General features: G+C 44.2%; 1 protein-coding gene across 3 annotated transcripts in view; it reads left to right on the forward strand.

Annotated features, from left to right (window-relative positions):
- MVB12B (multivesicular body subunit 12B) overlaps positions 1–16,393 on the forward strand; it is a 263,550-nt gene that overhangs the window by 88,311 nt on the left and 158,846 nt on the right. The window contains exon 1 of one of the 3 annotated variants that reach the window (XM_032478455.1): positions 10,688–11,564. The exons of 1 other annotated variant lie outside the window; for it this stretch is intronic. In XM_032478455.1, coding sequence (XP_032334346.1) covers positions 11,481–11,564 — 84 coding nt within the window. In that variant the 5' untranslated portion in view covers positions 10,688–11,480. Of the gene's footprint in view, positions 1–10,687; positions 11,565–11,827; positions 12,094–16,393 lie in introns of those variants that run through there. One more of the 3 variants, XM_032478456.1, reaches the window with a different exon arrangement.

Raw genomic sequence — 16,393 nt, forward strand, 5'->3', positions numbered from 1 at the left:
TACAGTAGCCAAGGCATGGAAATAACCTAAATGTCCATCGACACTTGGATAAAGATGATGTGGCATATATACACAATGGAATATTACTCAGCCATAAAAAAGAATGAAGTAATGCCATTTGCAGCAACATGGAAGGACCTGGAGATTATCATACTAGATGAAGTAAGTCAGACAAAGACAAATATCATATGATATCATTTATAGGTGGAATGTAAAAAAATGATACAAATGAATTTATTTACAAAACAGAAACAGATTCACAGACAGAGAACAAATTTATGATTACCAGAGGGGGAAAGGGGGAAGGGATTAATTAGGAGTTTGGGATTAACTGATACATACTACTATATATAAAATAGATAAACAACAATTTCCTACTGTATAGCACAGGGAACTATATTCAATATCTTGTAATAAATTATAATGGAAAAGAATCTGAAAGATTACATATATATATATAATATATATATATATATATATATATCTGAATCACTTTGCTGTATACCTAAAACTAACACATAAGTCAACTATATTTCAGTTTAAAAAAATGTTAAAAAATGTTTAATCAGGTAGGCCCTGATTCCCAGACTTTGGGACCCTGGATTGGTAAATTCCAAAACTAATTTGGAAACCAACAGAGAGTTATTTTGTCTCATTAATACATACTATCACCTTCATTTCATAGAATAAAGGGCATCTTAATAATTTATAGGTTAGAAGGAAATAATAGCACAATATAGAGCATTCCTTTCATAGAGAAGACAGCTGACCACTTTACCCAGATCATCTGTGCGTATGCTCCACACACACGCATGGACACACTAGACAAATATGCACAGACACTGTGCATTGGGATGCTTCCTAAATTGCCCTTGGAATCTTTTATCATCATTAAATAAGCGAGCTATTCAGAGTTGACTGTGTGAGAAGCTGCTTGAGGCAGATTACCACTTTGCATTCAAAGAATCGCCCTCAAAACTTTCTATTTGGGAGTCACAACTGAAATCGCCGTTGGTTTTCTTTCCCGGTGATACCTTCATCCTCACGTCATGGGTCTCTTGATGGGTCACTTGACAGGCCTCTTACTGTAATAACTGTTTACCTGTTTGAGGCATCGTTCTCCTTAGGGCTCCCTATGTGAATTTTGTGCTCGCTGCATAGCTGAAATTTTCAGCCAGAGCGTTCCAGACATTGCCCTTACATTGATTGTGCCCAGCCGTTTTCCTGTGATATGGTAACAAACGGGCGGAAATGCAATTCTGCTTATGTAATGCTACATTGTCCTTACTTTTCTCAGTTCCCTATTTGCATTTCCTGTCTCTTTGACAAGCACTGGCCCATAAACTGATATTTGGAGGCTGCAGGGCTGGGTGAACAACAGTAGCCAAAGTCCAGAGCCAAAAACAGAAGTTTAGAACGAGGATGCTGAGAGCGAGGGGCGGCCACATAGGCAAAGGGCTGGGGTCTGGGTGAATACAGGAGCAGGCACACACCTGGGTGATTGGGGACGGGCCACAGGGGGCCCACAAAGGGGGATGGGGGACCTAGAGAACCCTCAACAGGCCCTGCAGGAGCTGGTGGAACTCCCCATGCTTCCCCAGTCTTTCCTCAGCTGGCTGCCTCCAGGCAGACTGGCCTCCCGGTCACCTGCACAGAGGACCTCCTTCTCCTCTTCCTGTGCCTTCTGCACAGGTCCACTCTGCCTGGAGCCCCTCCATCCTGAGCCCCAGCCCCACCATTTTCTGCCTGGCCCCCTTGTGTGCATCCTTCAAATGGAACGTGTGCTGTCTTCTTTCACACAGGTGAACATAAACTTGGCACTCAGTAGAGGCACCTTCTTTACAGCCCTGAGCCCTGAAGCTCGCAGAATGGATGTGAGGTAGAGAGAGAAGGAGGGGGCAAAGATGGCTGCAGAGTTTCTGGTTGAGCAGCTGGGAATATGGAGTTTCTAGCAGATAAAATGGGATGACTGGGTGGGGGCAGGTTTGGAAGGGACCATCAGGAACTGAGCTCTAGGTGTGTTACATTTGAGATGCCCACTAGACATTCAAAGGAGCATGTCGGGTAGGCTGTCAGATATACATGTTTGGAGTTCAGGGAAGAGGACTGAGCTAGAGAAATAAATTTCAGAGCCATCAGCATAAGGCTGGTATTTAAGATCACTTTTTGGATGAGATCATGTGGGATTTGACTCTCAAAGGCCTTCAGCCTGGGACATCAGATCCTGCCATCTGGCCTTGACCACCACTTAACCTCACTCCCTCCCCTCCAGCTGTGTACCCGTCCTAACAGCTCCAGCAGACCTCTCCCCCTTCCTCCTCACTCTGCGTATTTCCACAGCTTTCCACCTTCGCCTGCCGTTGACTGCTCCTTATCCTTCGTGGACCAGCGTATGCATCCTTACTCTCTGTGAAGAACAACTATTACTATTCTCACTATTACAATAGCACTTCGACTATGTGTATTGAAATCCTGGGGCAAATTATTTCACACTAGATTATAATACCTGTGTCACTGATAAATATTTTGAAATATTATCCAATGCGTTTTCTGCTTGGCAGTTCCCTCTTTAAAGCCTCATCTCTGAAGCTTAGTACCTCAGGGAAGAAATAATACAAAGCAAAAGTAAAAACCAAACAAACAGCAAAAACAAAGGGTTAACTTCTTGGCTTTAAGTTTTCAAATTTCACTATTAAAAATCCATGGCATCAAGGGACCAAGAGGACAAGCCATACGTTGGGAGAAAATATTTGCAAGCGACAGTGCCTGGCCCATGGGAGTGTGTAAATAGATGTGACCCTGTGTCCCAGGTAATTGGGACTAGGGTAGACCTGACTGTTACTGAGTCTTTCGGATTCTCTCCTCCTGAGTCTGGAATTGGGGCTTAGGGATACTTGTTTGTGTCCGCAGGTCATTGGAACTGATGGGATAAAGGCGGGCTAAGGATACCATCACGGCAGCCCCATTAGATTGTGAACAGGGAGGTTCTGTTAGAAAGGACGAAGGATCTAGGCAGACATAGGGAGAAGGAGTAACAGGAGGACATGTGACCCTGGAAAAACCCTGGGAATTCTCCTGCCTTGTGACTGCTCCCATGAGAATCCCCATTTGTTCTATGAATTCCCTCTTTTGCCCAAGCTAGTTTTGAGTGCATTTCTGTTACTGACAAACCAAATGATTGTTGACCACCAGTGTCTGCATCCCCTCCAGGCTGTGAGCATCTTCAGGGAAGAACTGACTCTGTTCAGCTCACTAAATCCAGGAGACTGGCCAGAACTCCCAGTGAGGGATTGAAGGAACAGCCGTTACCCATAGAATAGCAGGGCTCTGTCCATCAGAATGTTCTGCGGAACTCTGGGAATCCTATTTGGGAGTTTTGTATAGTGAAGTTACAAGCATTTCATTTGGAGTTTGACGAGTTTGACGCGTCTGACCCCCACTTACCACAATGTGATTTAGGAAGCCTCAGTTTCCATAGTTGTAATATGGGGGTCACAGTGCCTGCTTTACAGGGTCGATGTTGGTATTGAGTGAAATGATTTATGCAGAAGGATCTAGCCCAGTGCCTGGCACAGAGGAAATGCCCGGTGAATGGAAATTAGCATGATTTCTAACTGCTATTGAGAATTGACATTATTCATTCAAAAAATATTTCTTGGGTACCTACTGTGCCCTGGAATGGTGGAAAGAGAGACCCTCTTGATTAGGGAGGGTATTGAAAGAATCACACTTTGGCTCTGTCATTATGTGCCTCCGAGTAATAAAAACAGTTCTGCACCTGCTTATGGTTTCTTTGTTTCAACAGCACCATTTGTGGTTATGCTAGGTTTATTTTCCACCTCCTTCCAGTCAAACTCTTGTGAACGAGAGCCAGCCACATTTATACACCTGTCCCACAAACGTGTTCATCCCACCTGCCCGCCTTCTGCTCCGACAAGCATCTGGGTTCAGTCTGAGAGCACAGATCAGATCAAAAACTGTGCAGATCAGAGGAAAGTTCTGTTAAGCCAGCAAGGCTGGTAACTGATGGGAGTTTACCTTCCCTCTCTCAAAGCAGAATCAATCCGTTCTAGTTTCTACAGATCAATACCAGAGAACAGCCTTAGGAGCAATGATGTGTTTATTAATTGAGAGACCCCTTAAGGAGGACCAGAAAGGACAAAGGGGTGTGGTGGCGATCTCAGGGTCAGGATGCTGCTGGACTTGGTCCCTTACCTGCATAGGCTTGGCCTGTTGAGCAGAGAGCTCCGAGCTGTTTCCCATTCTCTGCCCATTTCTCCCAGAACAAGTGCTGTTTGTGGTGTTGACCACCCTTCGGGATCTCATCACGTCCGAAATATACTGACTTTTTCCCCCTGAATATAAAGGTTATGTATATTCATTATTAAAATTAAAAAAAAATCTTAATTGCCTTCCTCTCTGATAAGGGAACAGTGATTATTTTGTGTGTGTGTGTGTGTGTGTGTGTGTGTGTGTGTGTGTGTGTGTATGTATGTACACATATATATAGTCAGTTTACAATGTTGTGTCAATTTCTGGTGTACAGCACAATGCTTCAGTCATCCATGAACATTTCATTTTCATGTTCTTTTTCACCATAAGTTAGTACAAGATATTAAATATAGTTCCCTACACTATACAGTATGAACTTGCTGTTTATCTATTTTATACAGAATTAGTATCTGCAAATCTCAAACTCCCAATCTATCCCTTCCCACCCCTTTCCCTCTCTGGTAACCATAAGTTTGTTTTCTATGTCTGCAAAGCTGTTTCTGTTTTGTAAATAAGTTCATTTGTCTTTTTTTAGATTCCACATATAAGTGATATCATATGGTATTTTTCTTTCTCTTTCTAGCTTATTTCACTTAGAATGACGATCTCTAGGTCCATCCATGTTGCTGCCAGGGGCATTATTTTATTATTTTTTATGGCTGAGTAGTATTCCATTGTATAAATATACCATAGCTTCTTTATCCAGTCATCTATTGATGGGCATTTAGGTTGTTTCCATGTCTTGGCTATTGTAAATAGTGCTGCTATGAACATTGGGGTGCATGTATCTTTTTGAAATAAGGTTCCTGCTGGATATATGCCCAGGAGTGAGATTGCTGGATCATAGTAGTAATCTATTTTTAGTCTTTTGAGGACTCTCCATACTATTGTCCATAATGGCTGTACCAAACTACACTCCCACCAAAGGTGTAGAAGAGTTCCCTTTTCTCCACACCCTCTCCAGCATTTCTTGTTTGTGGATTTTTTAATGATGGCCATTCTGACTGGTGTGAGGTGATAACCTCATTGTAGTTTTGATTGCATTTTTCTGATAATTAGCAACACTGAGCATTTTTTCATGTGCCTATTGGCCAAAACAGAGATTATTTTTTATTTTATTTTTTCCCCAGCTTTACTGAAGTATAATTGACACATAGCACTGTGTAAGTTTAAGGTGTACAACACGATGATTTGACAGACGTATATATTGTGCAGTGATCCCACAATTACCGTGAGAGCACATCTCCCACCTCATGTAGTTACCATTTGTGTGTGTGTGGTGAGAACTTGTAACATCTACTCTCTTAGCAGCTTTCTGGTGTACAGTACAGATGGTTCACTATAGTCACCATGCTGTACATTAGATCCCTAGAGCTTACTTATCTTATAACTTGAAGTCTGAACCCTTGGACCACCTTCACCCATCCTCCCACCCTGCCCCTGGCAACCACTAGTCCACTCTCTGTTTCTATGAGTTTACTGTTTTTAGGTTCCACCTATAGGTGAGCTCACACCGTATTTGCCTTTCTCTGTCTGATTTACTTTACGGATCATGTTATCCTCAAAGTTCATCCGTGCTGTCACAAATGGTAGGATTTCCTTCTTTTTTATAGCAGAACAATACTCCATTTTAAAGATCTATATCTATATCTATCTCACACTTTATCCATTTTTCCATCCCAGGCACTTAGGTTTTTTCCATGTCCTGGCTATTGTGAATAATTGTGAGACCCTGTTTTCATTTCTTTTGGATATATATCCAGAAGTAGGATTGCTTGTTCTATTTTTAATTTTCTTTGGAACCTCTGTACTGTTTTCCGAGGAAACAGTGATTTTTATTGGCCTGGCAGCATGGGCAACCTCGGGCCATGACTGACAAAGCCAATTTCTTAGCCTTCCTTACAGTAGGAGTGGCCAAGTGACCCGTTTCTGGCCCTTGGGATTATAGCAGGTCTGCTTGGGAGTTTCTGGGAAAGATTTTGCTCCCTCCCCCTCCCGGCTCCTCTCCCACGAAAGACGAGGCCATGACATCTGAAGCTGTGCCCGTGAGGCAACAAACACGAGTGTAAAAGAAAACCATCCGAGGACCTCAGCAAAGGATGGAAGGACGTAATAAAAGACAAAATATAGACATACAGACGATCTCTAACTTACGATGATTCAACTTACAATTTTTCGACTTCACAATGGTGCAAGAATGATGTGCATTCAGTAGAAACCATACTTCGAATTTTGAATTTTTCTCTTTCCTGGATCAGTGATGGTAGGATACTCTCTGGTGGTGCTGGGCAGAGGCAGTGAGCCACGGCTCCAGTCAACCACGTGATCATGAGGGTGAACCACCAATGCACTTACAACCATTCTGTACCCAGACAACTATCGTGTTTTTCACTTTCAGTATAGTATTCAATAAATTACATGAGTTATTCAGCATTTTATTAAAAATGGGCTTTGTGATGGATGATTTTGCCCAATTGTAGGCTAACATAAGTGTTCTGGGCACTTTAAGGTAGGCTGGGCTAAGCTATGATGTTCAGTGATATATTAAATGTATTTTCAACTTATGATATTTTCAATTTATGATGGATTTATTGGTATATAACCGCATTATAAGCTGAGAAAGATCTGTAGATATGCTAAAATTGAAGATGCAAGCCTCTCCCCAGATATAGCCACTGATAAACTGTTAATTTTGGTATACATTTTTGTATGCATATATTAATACATATAAATAATCACAAATATATATAAAATTAATGGTCCCATAGAATAAATGCATTCTTTTCTATAACCTGCTTTTTTTACTTAATAAATTACCATGGTATATTTCTATGTTGTACAGCTTTTTTTTTAACGACTTAATCTTCTATTGTTAGACATTTAGGATGTATCCAGTATTGTTTCATTATAAGCAATGCCGAAATAATTATCCTTGAACATACATCTGTGTGCACTTGCCTGATTGTTTACTCTGGATAATTATCAGACATGGACAAAGCGTATGCACGTATTAAATGTTGCCACATCCATCTATTAAGCAAATGTTTATTGAGGGGCTAGTATGTGTGGCACATATATACTTGATGAACAGACACCTTGGTGGAGCTTTTAGTCTGGTGAGGAGACTGACAGTTGAATAAGTAAACAAATAGTAAATCGTTACAAATTGTGATGAGTGATAAGCAGGAAGTGAACTGATACTGGATGAAAACTCTGAGCATCTGCTTAAATAGATCAGTGAAGGCCTCCAAGGAGGTGACATTTAAGCACAGAGTTAAGGATGAGAAAGGCCCAGGCCCTGTAAAGATGGAGAGGTGTGCTTTAGATGAAATCCCTCAGGGAAGAAAGGGCTTTGATTAAGAATCTAAAAGAAGACAAGTGTGGCTGGAACAACCGAGAAGAGGATGGAGGTGCAGGCAAGGTCTAGACAACACGAGATCTTCTGAGTCATGCTGGAGCATTTGAATTTTATTTTATTTTATGGAGAGTCATTGGAGAGCTTTAAGCAAGGGAATGACTTGCTGCATTTTATCATTATTATTACTTAGTGATCACTCTAGATGCTCTTTTCCATTGTTTGGATGGAGGCCAAGCCAGGAGATCAGTAAGGAAGTTACTGTAGTGGTCTAGGCAAGACCATATGATTTGGAGTAGGATATTGGTAGATACAAATAGATCAGTGGATAGAAACAAAGCATTTATAAACAGAAGCTTATATTAGTGGCCTGCAATTATTTACTGAAGTTTTACATTATATATTAATATGTTAGAGCAGTATTATTACTGCTCTAACAGATATCATAATATAATATAAAACTTTACATTTTATATATTCATTATTACTAAGAATGTTCTTGTAATAATAATTTAATATAATATTATTCAGTTTAAAAAATTTCCTGGATATTTCCCCTTATTTCTTTATTTATTTCCTGTATAAGTTTTAAAATAATTTTGTCATGTTCCATTGCACACCAGCCCCAAATCATATTGGTTCTTTGATTTGGATTCCACTAAATATAGAAATTGAGTTGGGGAGATATGACATCTTTGCAATAATGAGATTTCCTGCCCAGGGATTTGTTATGTTTTTCCTTTAACCAAGGACTTATTTTTTATGTCCTTCAGGAAGGTTTTATAGTTTTATTCTAAGGGCCTTGCCATTTCTTGTCAAGCTTATGCCTGGGTGTTTTATAGTATTCACTGCTAATGGAATATAATCTTTTAAAAAAGGTTATACTTTCTAAATGGAAATCACAGGTATTTAATGTTGTATTTAGGGGATCCTATAAGTAGTACCTCTCTTCCTTTTCTGAATTTGGAGGAAACTGAGGCATAGGTACAGAAAAGAGACATAGGAGATTAAAATGCTACCTTCATTACAGATAAAGTTGACTGGAAAATGTAGCTTTTGATCTCTAGCCAAATGGATTTGCTGTATTTCTCCCTGAATTGGATAGATTTACCTGTCTAGAAGCAGGCAGTGCTGGACAGTAGTATCTCTCTGCCCCAGAAACAGGTCCGCTTACCACATAGTGGAGAGCACGTGAAAATATTTGCTATCTACAGTCAGCCAAAGCCCAAAAGAGAACTCAGAAGCATCTATTCATGTTCAATTCTTTCTCCCAAACTCACTAATCAGAAAAGTCATTCATTATCCCCTGGTGTGTAGAGACGCCACAAGTCTTTTTCTTTTTTTCTCCATTTTTTTTTTTTAAGAATAGTTCAAATCATCCCCTTTTTTTCTTTTTAGTAGAGGTACTGGGGATTGAACCCAGGACCTTGTGCATGCTAAGCATGTGCCCTACCACTGAGCTATGCCCACCCCTGCCACAGGTCTTTTTCTAATAGAAGCCTTCTCCCTTAACATTTAGGAAAGCCATTGGTTTTGGTTTTTATCTTATAACTAGCTACTTTGCTCTCTAAGATTTTTAGTTGATTCCCTTCAATTTTTATTTTTAGGTATGCATTTACATCATGAACAAATAATGACAATTTTGGCTCTTCCTTTCCATTATTTGTATTTCTTATTTATTTTTCTTATCTTATTGCATTGGCTTTAGTTTGTAGCAATTATAGCAGGCAAATTTTTGTTTTGTTTCTGACTTAAATGAGAATAACTTTAGTATTTCACCATTAAATATATTCGCTCATGGCGTCTGATAAATAAACTTGGTCATGTTAAAAAGTTTAAATTTTCTTCCTAGTTTAAGAGTGCTTTAGAAAATTACAAGTAACTGGTGTTGAGTTTATCAAATATTTTTAAAGTGTCTTTCTTGTTGATAATATCCTGTGATTTATTTTTCTTTAAGAATGCAGTGAATTTAGACTCCTTAATGTTGAATCATCCTTGCACTTTTGGAATAAATCATGCTTGATCATGGTGAATTTTGACTTGTTCTACAGCAAGTTAGATTCGAATTGCTAAAATTTTATTTAGTAGTTTTGCAACTACTATATACTTAAGTGGATTGGTCTATAAGAGCAGTGATTGACATATTAGAGATTAATTGGTGACCTTTGAAAAGGTGATCCTGGCTCAGATGAGTTTGGGAAATGACAGATTAATCAGGTTTCTTTACTCTTGGACTTCACAGAGACCTTAATATACTAATACTGTGAGTCTCCAAAATGTAGACTCTAAATGACATGCAGCACTTTCTCAAGTTATTTGACTGCAGAACCTCCTTTTTAAAAACACATTATTAAATTCTCTGGGGACTAGTATTCTGTAACTGATCTGTAATTCTCCTTTTTGGTGTTATCTCTGTCAGATTTTGGTATCAGAGTTATGCTAAACTTGGGAAGTGAAATGGAAAACGTTTACCCCCGCTGTATAACAGTTTAAATAACATAGGGATTATCTATGCCTTAATAGTTTGATAGAACTTGCCTGTAAAACCATCTGAACCAGTGGCATTTCTCAGTGATGCGGATGCTTGGAATGCACACACTGGCAAGGTTTCCCAATAGGACATTTTCCCCAACAGCCCGTTCCTCCTGGTGTCCTTTTCTTTAGGGTCAGACAGCTATTTTAGAAAAGCGGGAAGGTGTGAAAATTACAGTTGATGCTGATCACTTCTGCACGGTCCTCAGCTCTAAACGCTCCAGACTCCTGAGGAGAGTTCTTTGAAAGAGCATGCTGTCCTCTGCCTGGGGGTGCCTTGCTGGGGCTATGTAGGCATTTTTGGTTAAGGCAGAGTCGGCTTCCACTTTTCACACTAGCCACTGTAGCTGAGGGTCAAGCTCTGGACCCCTTTGTTAATCCAGCGCCATTTATCCTCTGGCTTGTACCTTTTCGAAAACCAAGTACTGTCGGGCAGCACTTCTGCTTCAGCCGCTCCTTGTAGTTGCACCTCCCCGAGGCCAGCCCCGTAGTCTTGGCTCTAGGCGTCTGTGGGTGGATCATTTGGCCAGCATAATGGGGAGGCAGAGAACTGCTAGGAGATTGGGGTCAGTTTGAGAGGCCTGGTATTAGCCGTGGGGACCTGGGCCTGGCTAAGCTTGTGTTGGGTCAGCTGGGGCAGTAAGGTCTCCTGAATGGAATGAGCTGAGCCAGAGGATTGGCCTAGGGGTAGAGCTGGGTGTCCCTGCTGGAGGCCGTGTGTATGCGTGTGTAATGGTTATCCCAGGCTCTAAGAGGCCGGGGGCTTCCAGGGATCTAAGGCTGTGCAGAAGGACTGGTTTAGGATACAGTGAGGCCTAGGAGAGCTGAGGGGGCTGCGGGTCCCTGGAAGAGACCAACTTGGGGGAGGGGGTAATTGGGGCCCAGGCTCCAAGAGGCCTGGGGCTCCCGGGCGTCTGGGCTGGGCTGGGGGCCGCCTGCGGGCTCAGTGAGGCCGGGTCGGCGCTCTGCCCAGCACTAACGGGCCGGGCTGTGGGGGAGGCCGGGGGAAGGCGGGGTGCTGGCCGGGGCGGCGGCGCGGGCTCCGGACACGAGGGATCCCGCTCCCTCCTCCCGCCCGAGCCTGCCTCGGGCGCCCGGCGCCTCCCCCGGAGCCAGCGCCAGAGCCGGGAGGCCGGGAGCCCGGCCCGCCGCCGCGGCCCGCGGAGGGAGCGGCTGCTGCCGTTGTCGCCGCCGCCGCCAGGCCGCGCCCCGCCCCTGCCGCCGCCGCCGCCGCCGCTCCCCGGTGAGGCTCGCGCTCGAGCTGCGGCGCCGGCCCCGCCGCCTGGGCCCCGGGCCCGGCCCCTTCCGCGCCGCCCGGGCGATGAGAAGCTGCTTCTGCGTGAGACGGAGCCGGGATCCGCCGCCGCCGCAGCCGCCGCCGCCGCCGCCGCCCCAGCGGGGAACAGTTAAGTGAGGCCGGGCGGGCCGGGCGCCGCGGAGGCTCGGCCGAGCCGGCCCTGCTGCCCCGGCGGGCGGGCGGGCGGGCGCGGGCCCCGGGCCGAGGGGCGGGAGGGCGGGCGGAGCCGGGCCGCGCCGGGCCGCGCCGAGGCCTGCGGGCTCCGTGCCCGGCCTGCCGCAGGGACAGGCCCGGCGGCCCTCCGCCCGGCCCTGCGCGCGCCGCGGCTTCGCGTCCCTGGCTTGGCTTTGCGGCTGCAGGCGGGAGGGAGCTCGGGGACCGCGTGGAAGCATTGGCCCCCGGGCTGGGGCAGGTGAGGGCCCGTGAGAGGTGAGGCGCCCCACCTGTGCGGAGGCGCGGCGGCCACCTGCACAGACTGGGGCAGTCGTTCCACTGGCCCGACCCTAGGGGTCCAGCTCCCTGAGGTCACGTGGGTGCCGGCCAGATTGCACCTGAGCCTCAGGCCTGATCTGGGGTGCCGCCTCATCTGTGACCTGGGCGTAGCAGAGAGGATACCCAAACTCCAAGGCACCTGGCTGTAAGTTGAGGTGCCCGGCCTGGGCACCCAAGACCCTGAGTACCCATCCTCAAACGGTGGTGAGCATGTCAGTGAGCACCCCACGGGGACCTCGGCGCCAGTGAGGCTGAGGGGCAGGGTCGCCTTGAAGAAGCAGACCCATGAGCATCTTTGTCCTCTTTGTTACCAACACACAACTCTTTCTAAATCCTCAGCCTTTTTGATCATTAAAAATATGACTCTTCTGTTCCCTGTCCCTCAGCAGCCTCTTCAGCAAAGCACAGAGGAAGGGCACCGGAGGGCAAAAGGCAAAGGGCCATTGCCCCTTATCTGCTCCCTGCCCCCACCCACGAGCCAGCCCCCACTCAGATTTCTGCCACAAAGACAACAGGCCACAGTCTCTTTAGGGGCCTTTGTCTCTGGTGGTTCCTTCTCAGTATAATCTCATTGTACATTTCTCGACAGCTGGCTGGATCTCATCTGGTTTTAACAGGGCAAGAAAATCTTATCAGCTGCACCAGGAAAGCCCTAGAAAAGTTAGGAGATAAGCTCTGTGGAACCCTAGACTAACTCACTCAGTGTGCTCAGAAGGTTAGTTACAGGAGACAGGTGACAGCTTTCTTGCTCATGGGAAATTGAGCCGGGTATTTCAAGATACTGTGCCATGCATAGAATATTTAAATGGGGCCTCCGAGAGATGAGGCCTTTTCTGGGACCTGGGCACCAAGACCCATGTGAAGTAGTTGACATAGCAATTACTGGTTCATTTGAGCCCAGAATCATCTCTAATCCACATTTTTCATTCCTTCCTTCTGGCTTTTAGGCCACACTCCTGATTGGCGCTGAAGGCATTTTTCCTGCCCTGCCTCCCTCCTGCTGCTGGGCTTTCCCCACTTCTAGCTGGAACAGTGCACCATGATTAAATGCAAGGGCTTTAGAATTAGACTTCTGCTTCACCTTCGGCTTTCCTACTGTGTGTTCTTGGGCAAATTAATGAACTTTTCTGAACCTCAGTTTCCTCATCTGTAGAGTGATGCTAATGTTAATAATCTATCTCATAGGATTATGGTGAGAAATAAATGAAATATTACTCAGCTCCATGCTGGCCACAGGGCAAGTGGTCAATAAAAATTAGTGGTTATTATTAAGGGCTTCTTAGCTGATTAATTGGAAAAGTAGCTTCTCTGTTTTTTTTTTTTTTAGAGTGTCTTTCTGTTTGTGGTTATTAAGTTCCTCTTAGGGCCACCAGGAAGGAATGGTAGAGTAGAAAGCACACTAGGCTTGGAATTTGAAAGCTCAGTTTAACCTCCTGGAACCCAGGTGACCCTAACAAGTCATGGAATCTCACAGATCCTTTCTGAACCCCCATTTCCTTATTTGTAAAAGTGGCCTAAGGATAAAACCCACCCCTAAGGCTGAATGAGCTAATCTGTGTGAATGTGTGTGACGCTATGGAGGGCATGGGCGGTCCTCACTAAATTTAAGTGGGAATCTAGTGGCAGACTCCAGTCTTGTGGGTCTGCTATTTTAACAATTTCTTGTAGGGGAGGGGCTATAAGAAAAACAGCATATGAATACCTTGCTTTTGTACATGTGACAAAACCATACAACCATGTGAACACATTGCTGGATCCCCTCTCAGGGCCTTGGAAGGTTAATCTCTAGACATTTCATGGCAGATTTGCTTCTGGCGCTTCAAAATCCTAGTGTCCCTCTGCCTTAGCAGGTTGGAAGTGCTCCATGCTTCATGCTCAAAGAGCAGCATCCTTTCCACACTGGAAAGTAATGATGGTGTTGGAGTCAAGCATGGGAAATGTCAAAGGTGCTATTATGATGATGAAGATAACAAATGACTACGTGGCTGGATGTGGTGGGCCGAGAACACTGCGTTTAGTTGGCTGCGGTTGAGTGAGCAGTCTCGTTTGCTGGTTGGGTTGTGGGGGCAGAGGCCTGGGTTCCTTGAATGAGCTGCCTCTCCCCAGGCTGCTCTTTCTGTCTGCAGCCCTCCCTGGCCCGCGTTTCCCTGGCCCCACTGGCTCTCCTTGGCCTCCTGCTCGCTGGGCCGCCCTTGGGAGTTGTGGTTTCCCCGCCTTGTCTGTACTGTTTGCATGGGGCTTGCCGGCATCAGATCCCTTCTCCCCAGCTGCTTGGGAGGCAGAGCCACCGCAGGGTGTGCTTGACATTACCTCCTTGTTGGGGACATCCTGTGAGCATGTGTGGGTTTACTTGACACACTTCTGGCGAGTTGCAGAGCTTGTCCAGGCTGAAATGTGAGAGGCCATGGGGTCACATAGTTGAGCTTCGTAGCTCACACTCCCCTGAAGACCGGAGGGCCACCTTGCTGGGCCTGTGGCTAAAATCAACACAGGATCGTTCTACACACACTTTTTTTTTTTTTTTTTTAGATACTGATCAGCACAGCAAAATGTTCAGAAGACTATCATTTGATCCTTTAGGAGAGAGAAATAAATGAATTCTTTATGAGCTAAATATCCCTAGGATGTTTATTAAAATGCAGAACCCAGGGCCTCCTACCCAGACCTTAAATCAGAATATCTGGGGAAGGGACCCCAGAATCTGCATGTTTAACAAGAATCTTGGGTTGTACTTATGTGTACTGAAATTTAAGAACCACAATTGTATATGCTTTTTTAAAAAATTGTAAAATACACATAATGTAAAATTTACCACCTTAATCATTTTTAAGTGTCAGTAGCATTAAGTACATTCACGTTATTGTGTGGCTAATTTCTGGAACTTTTTCATTGTGCAAAACTGAAACTGTACAGTTGACCTTTGAACTACATGGGTATGAACTGTGCAGGTCCACTTATACGTGGATTGTTTTCAATAATAATCGTACTCCAGTACTACACCATCATGGTTGGTTGAATCCCCAGATGTGGAGCCACAGATGCAGAGGAACCTTGTATTTGGAGGGCCACCTATAAGGTATACTGAGATTTTCGACTGCTCGGAGGGTTGGCACTCCTAATTCCCGTGTTGTTCAAGGGTCAACTGTACTCATTAAACAACTCCCATTCCCCCCTCCCCCAGGCTCTAGCAACTACCATTCTACTTTCTATGAATTTGAGTACTCTAAGTACCTCATACAAATGGAATCATATAGTATTTGGCTTTTTATGACTGCCTTATTTCACTTAGCATAATGTCCTCTAGGGTCATCCGCAAAGTAGCATGTGTCGGAATTTCCTTCCTTTTTAAGGCTGTATAATACTCCATTGTATGGATATACCACACTCTGCTTACCCAGTCATTTGTCTGTGGACACCTGGGTTGCTTCCACCTTCTGGCTGTCATGAATAATGCTGCTGTGAACATGTATGTACAAATATCTCTTCCAGACCCTGTTCTCAGTTCTTTTGGGTATATATCCAGAAATGGAATTGCCAGGTCATATAGTAATTCTATTTTTAATTTTTTGAGGAATCACCATACTGTTTTCCATAGTGGTTACATTTCCATTTCTACCAACAGTGCACCAGGTTTCCAATTTTTCTACATCTTCGCCAACACTTAGTTTCTGGTTTTTAGGTTGGTAGTGGCCATCCTAATGTGTATGAGATGATTATTGTGGTTTTGGTTTACATTCCCCTAATGAGTAATGACGTTGAGCATCTTTTCGTATGCTTGTTGGCCATTTGTATGTCACTTTTGGAGAAATGTCTTTTCAAGTCTTTTCCCCATTTTTGGGTTTTTTTTTTTTCATTCAGTTATTTGCTGTTTGTTGTTGCTGAGTTGTAGGAGTTCTTTACAGATTTGGATTTTAACCCCCTTATCAGATACATGATTTGCAAATATTTTCTCCCATCTTTTAGTTATCTTTTTCACTCTGTTGATAGTATCTTTTGATGCAAGTTCTACAAGTTCTTTATATATACATTAAAGCTCTGTAAAGAAAATATTATTATCCATTATTCCAACTTTATAGGAGTGGTAACTCAGGCCCATTTCAGTTGACTTGCCTGGGGTCACACACCTGCATCAGAGCTGCAACTCAAGTCCAAAGCCTGCACCCTTGCCATTCCTCTGCCTTATCTCCCATTTTCCCTCTGAGCTAGTAACATGAAGAGGCCCCGTGGGGTCTGCAGGAAGTGGCATTGGTTTGAGAAGCATTCAGTTATAGAAGAGGAAATATAGACCAAAGATTTGGAAATCGCTTCCTTCCAACCACTGGGTTGCTCCTTCCTGTAGATCCACATCATTACTTAGACTTTGGAAGCAGCAGAGAAGTGCAGACAGGTTTTTAACGGTTTTATCTGTTTGTCTGATTAAGCATTTCATAAGCTTGTTTCAGAGC

The sequence above is a fragment of the Camelus ferus genome, chromosome 4, assembly GCF_009834535.1.
Source record: "Camelus ferus isolate YT-003-E chromosome 4, BCGSAC_Cfer_1.0, whole genome shotgun sequence".
NCBI classification, from domain to species: domain Eukaryota; kingdom Metazoa; phylum Chordata; class Mammalia; order Artiodactyla; family Camelidae; genus Camelus; species Camelus ferus.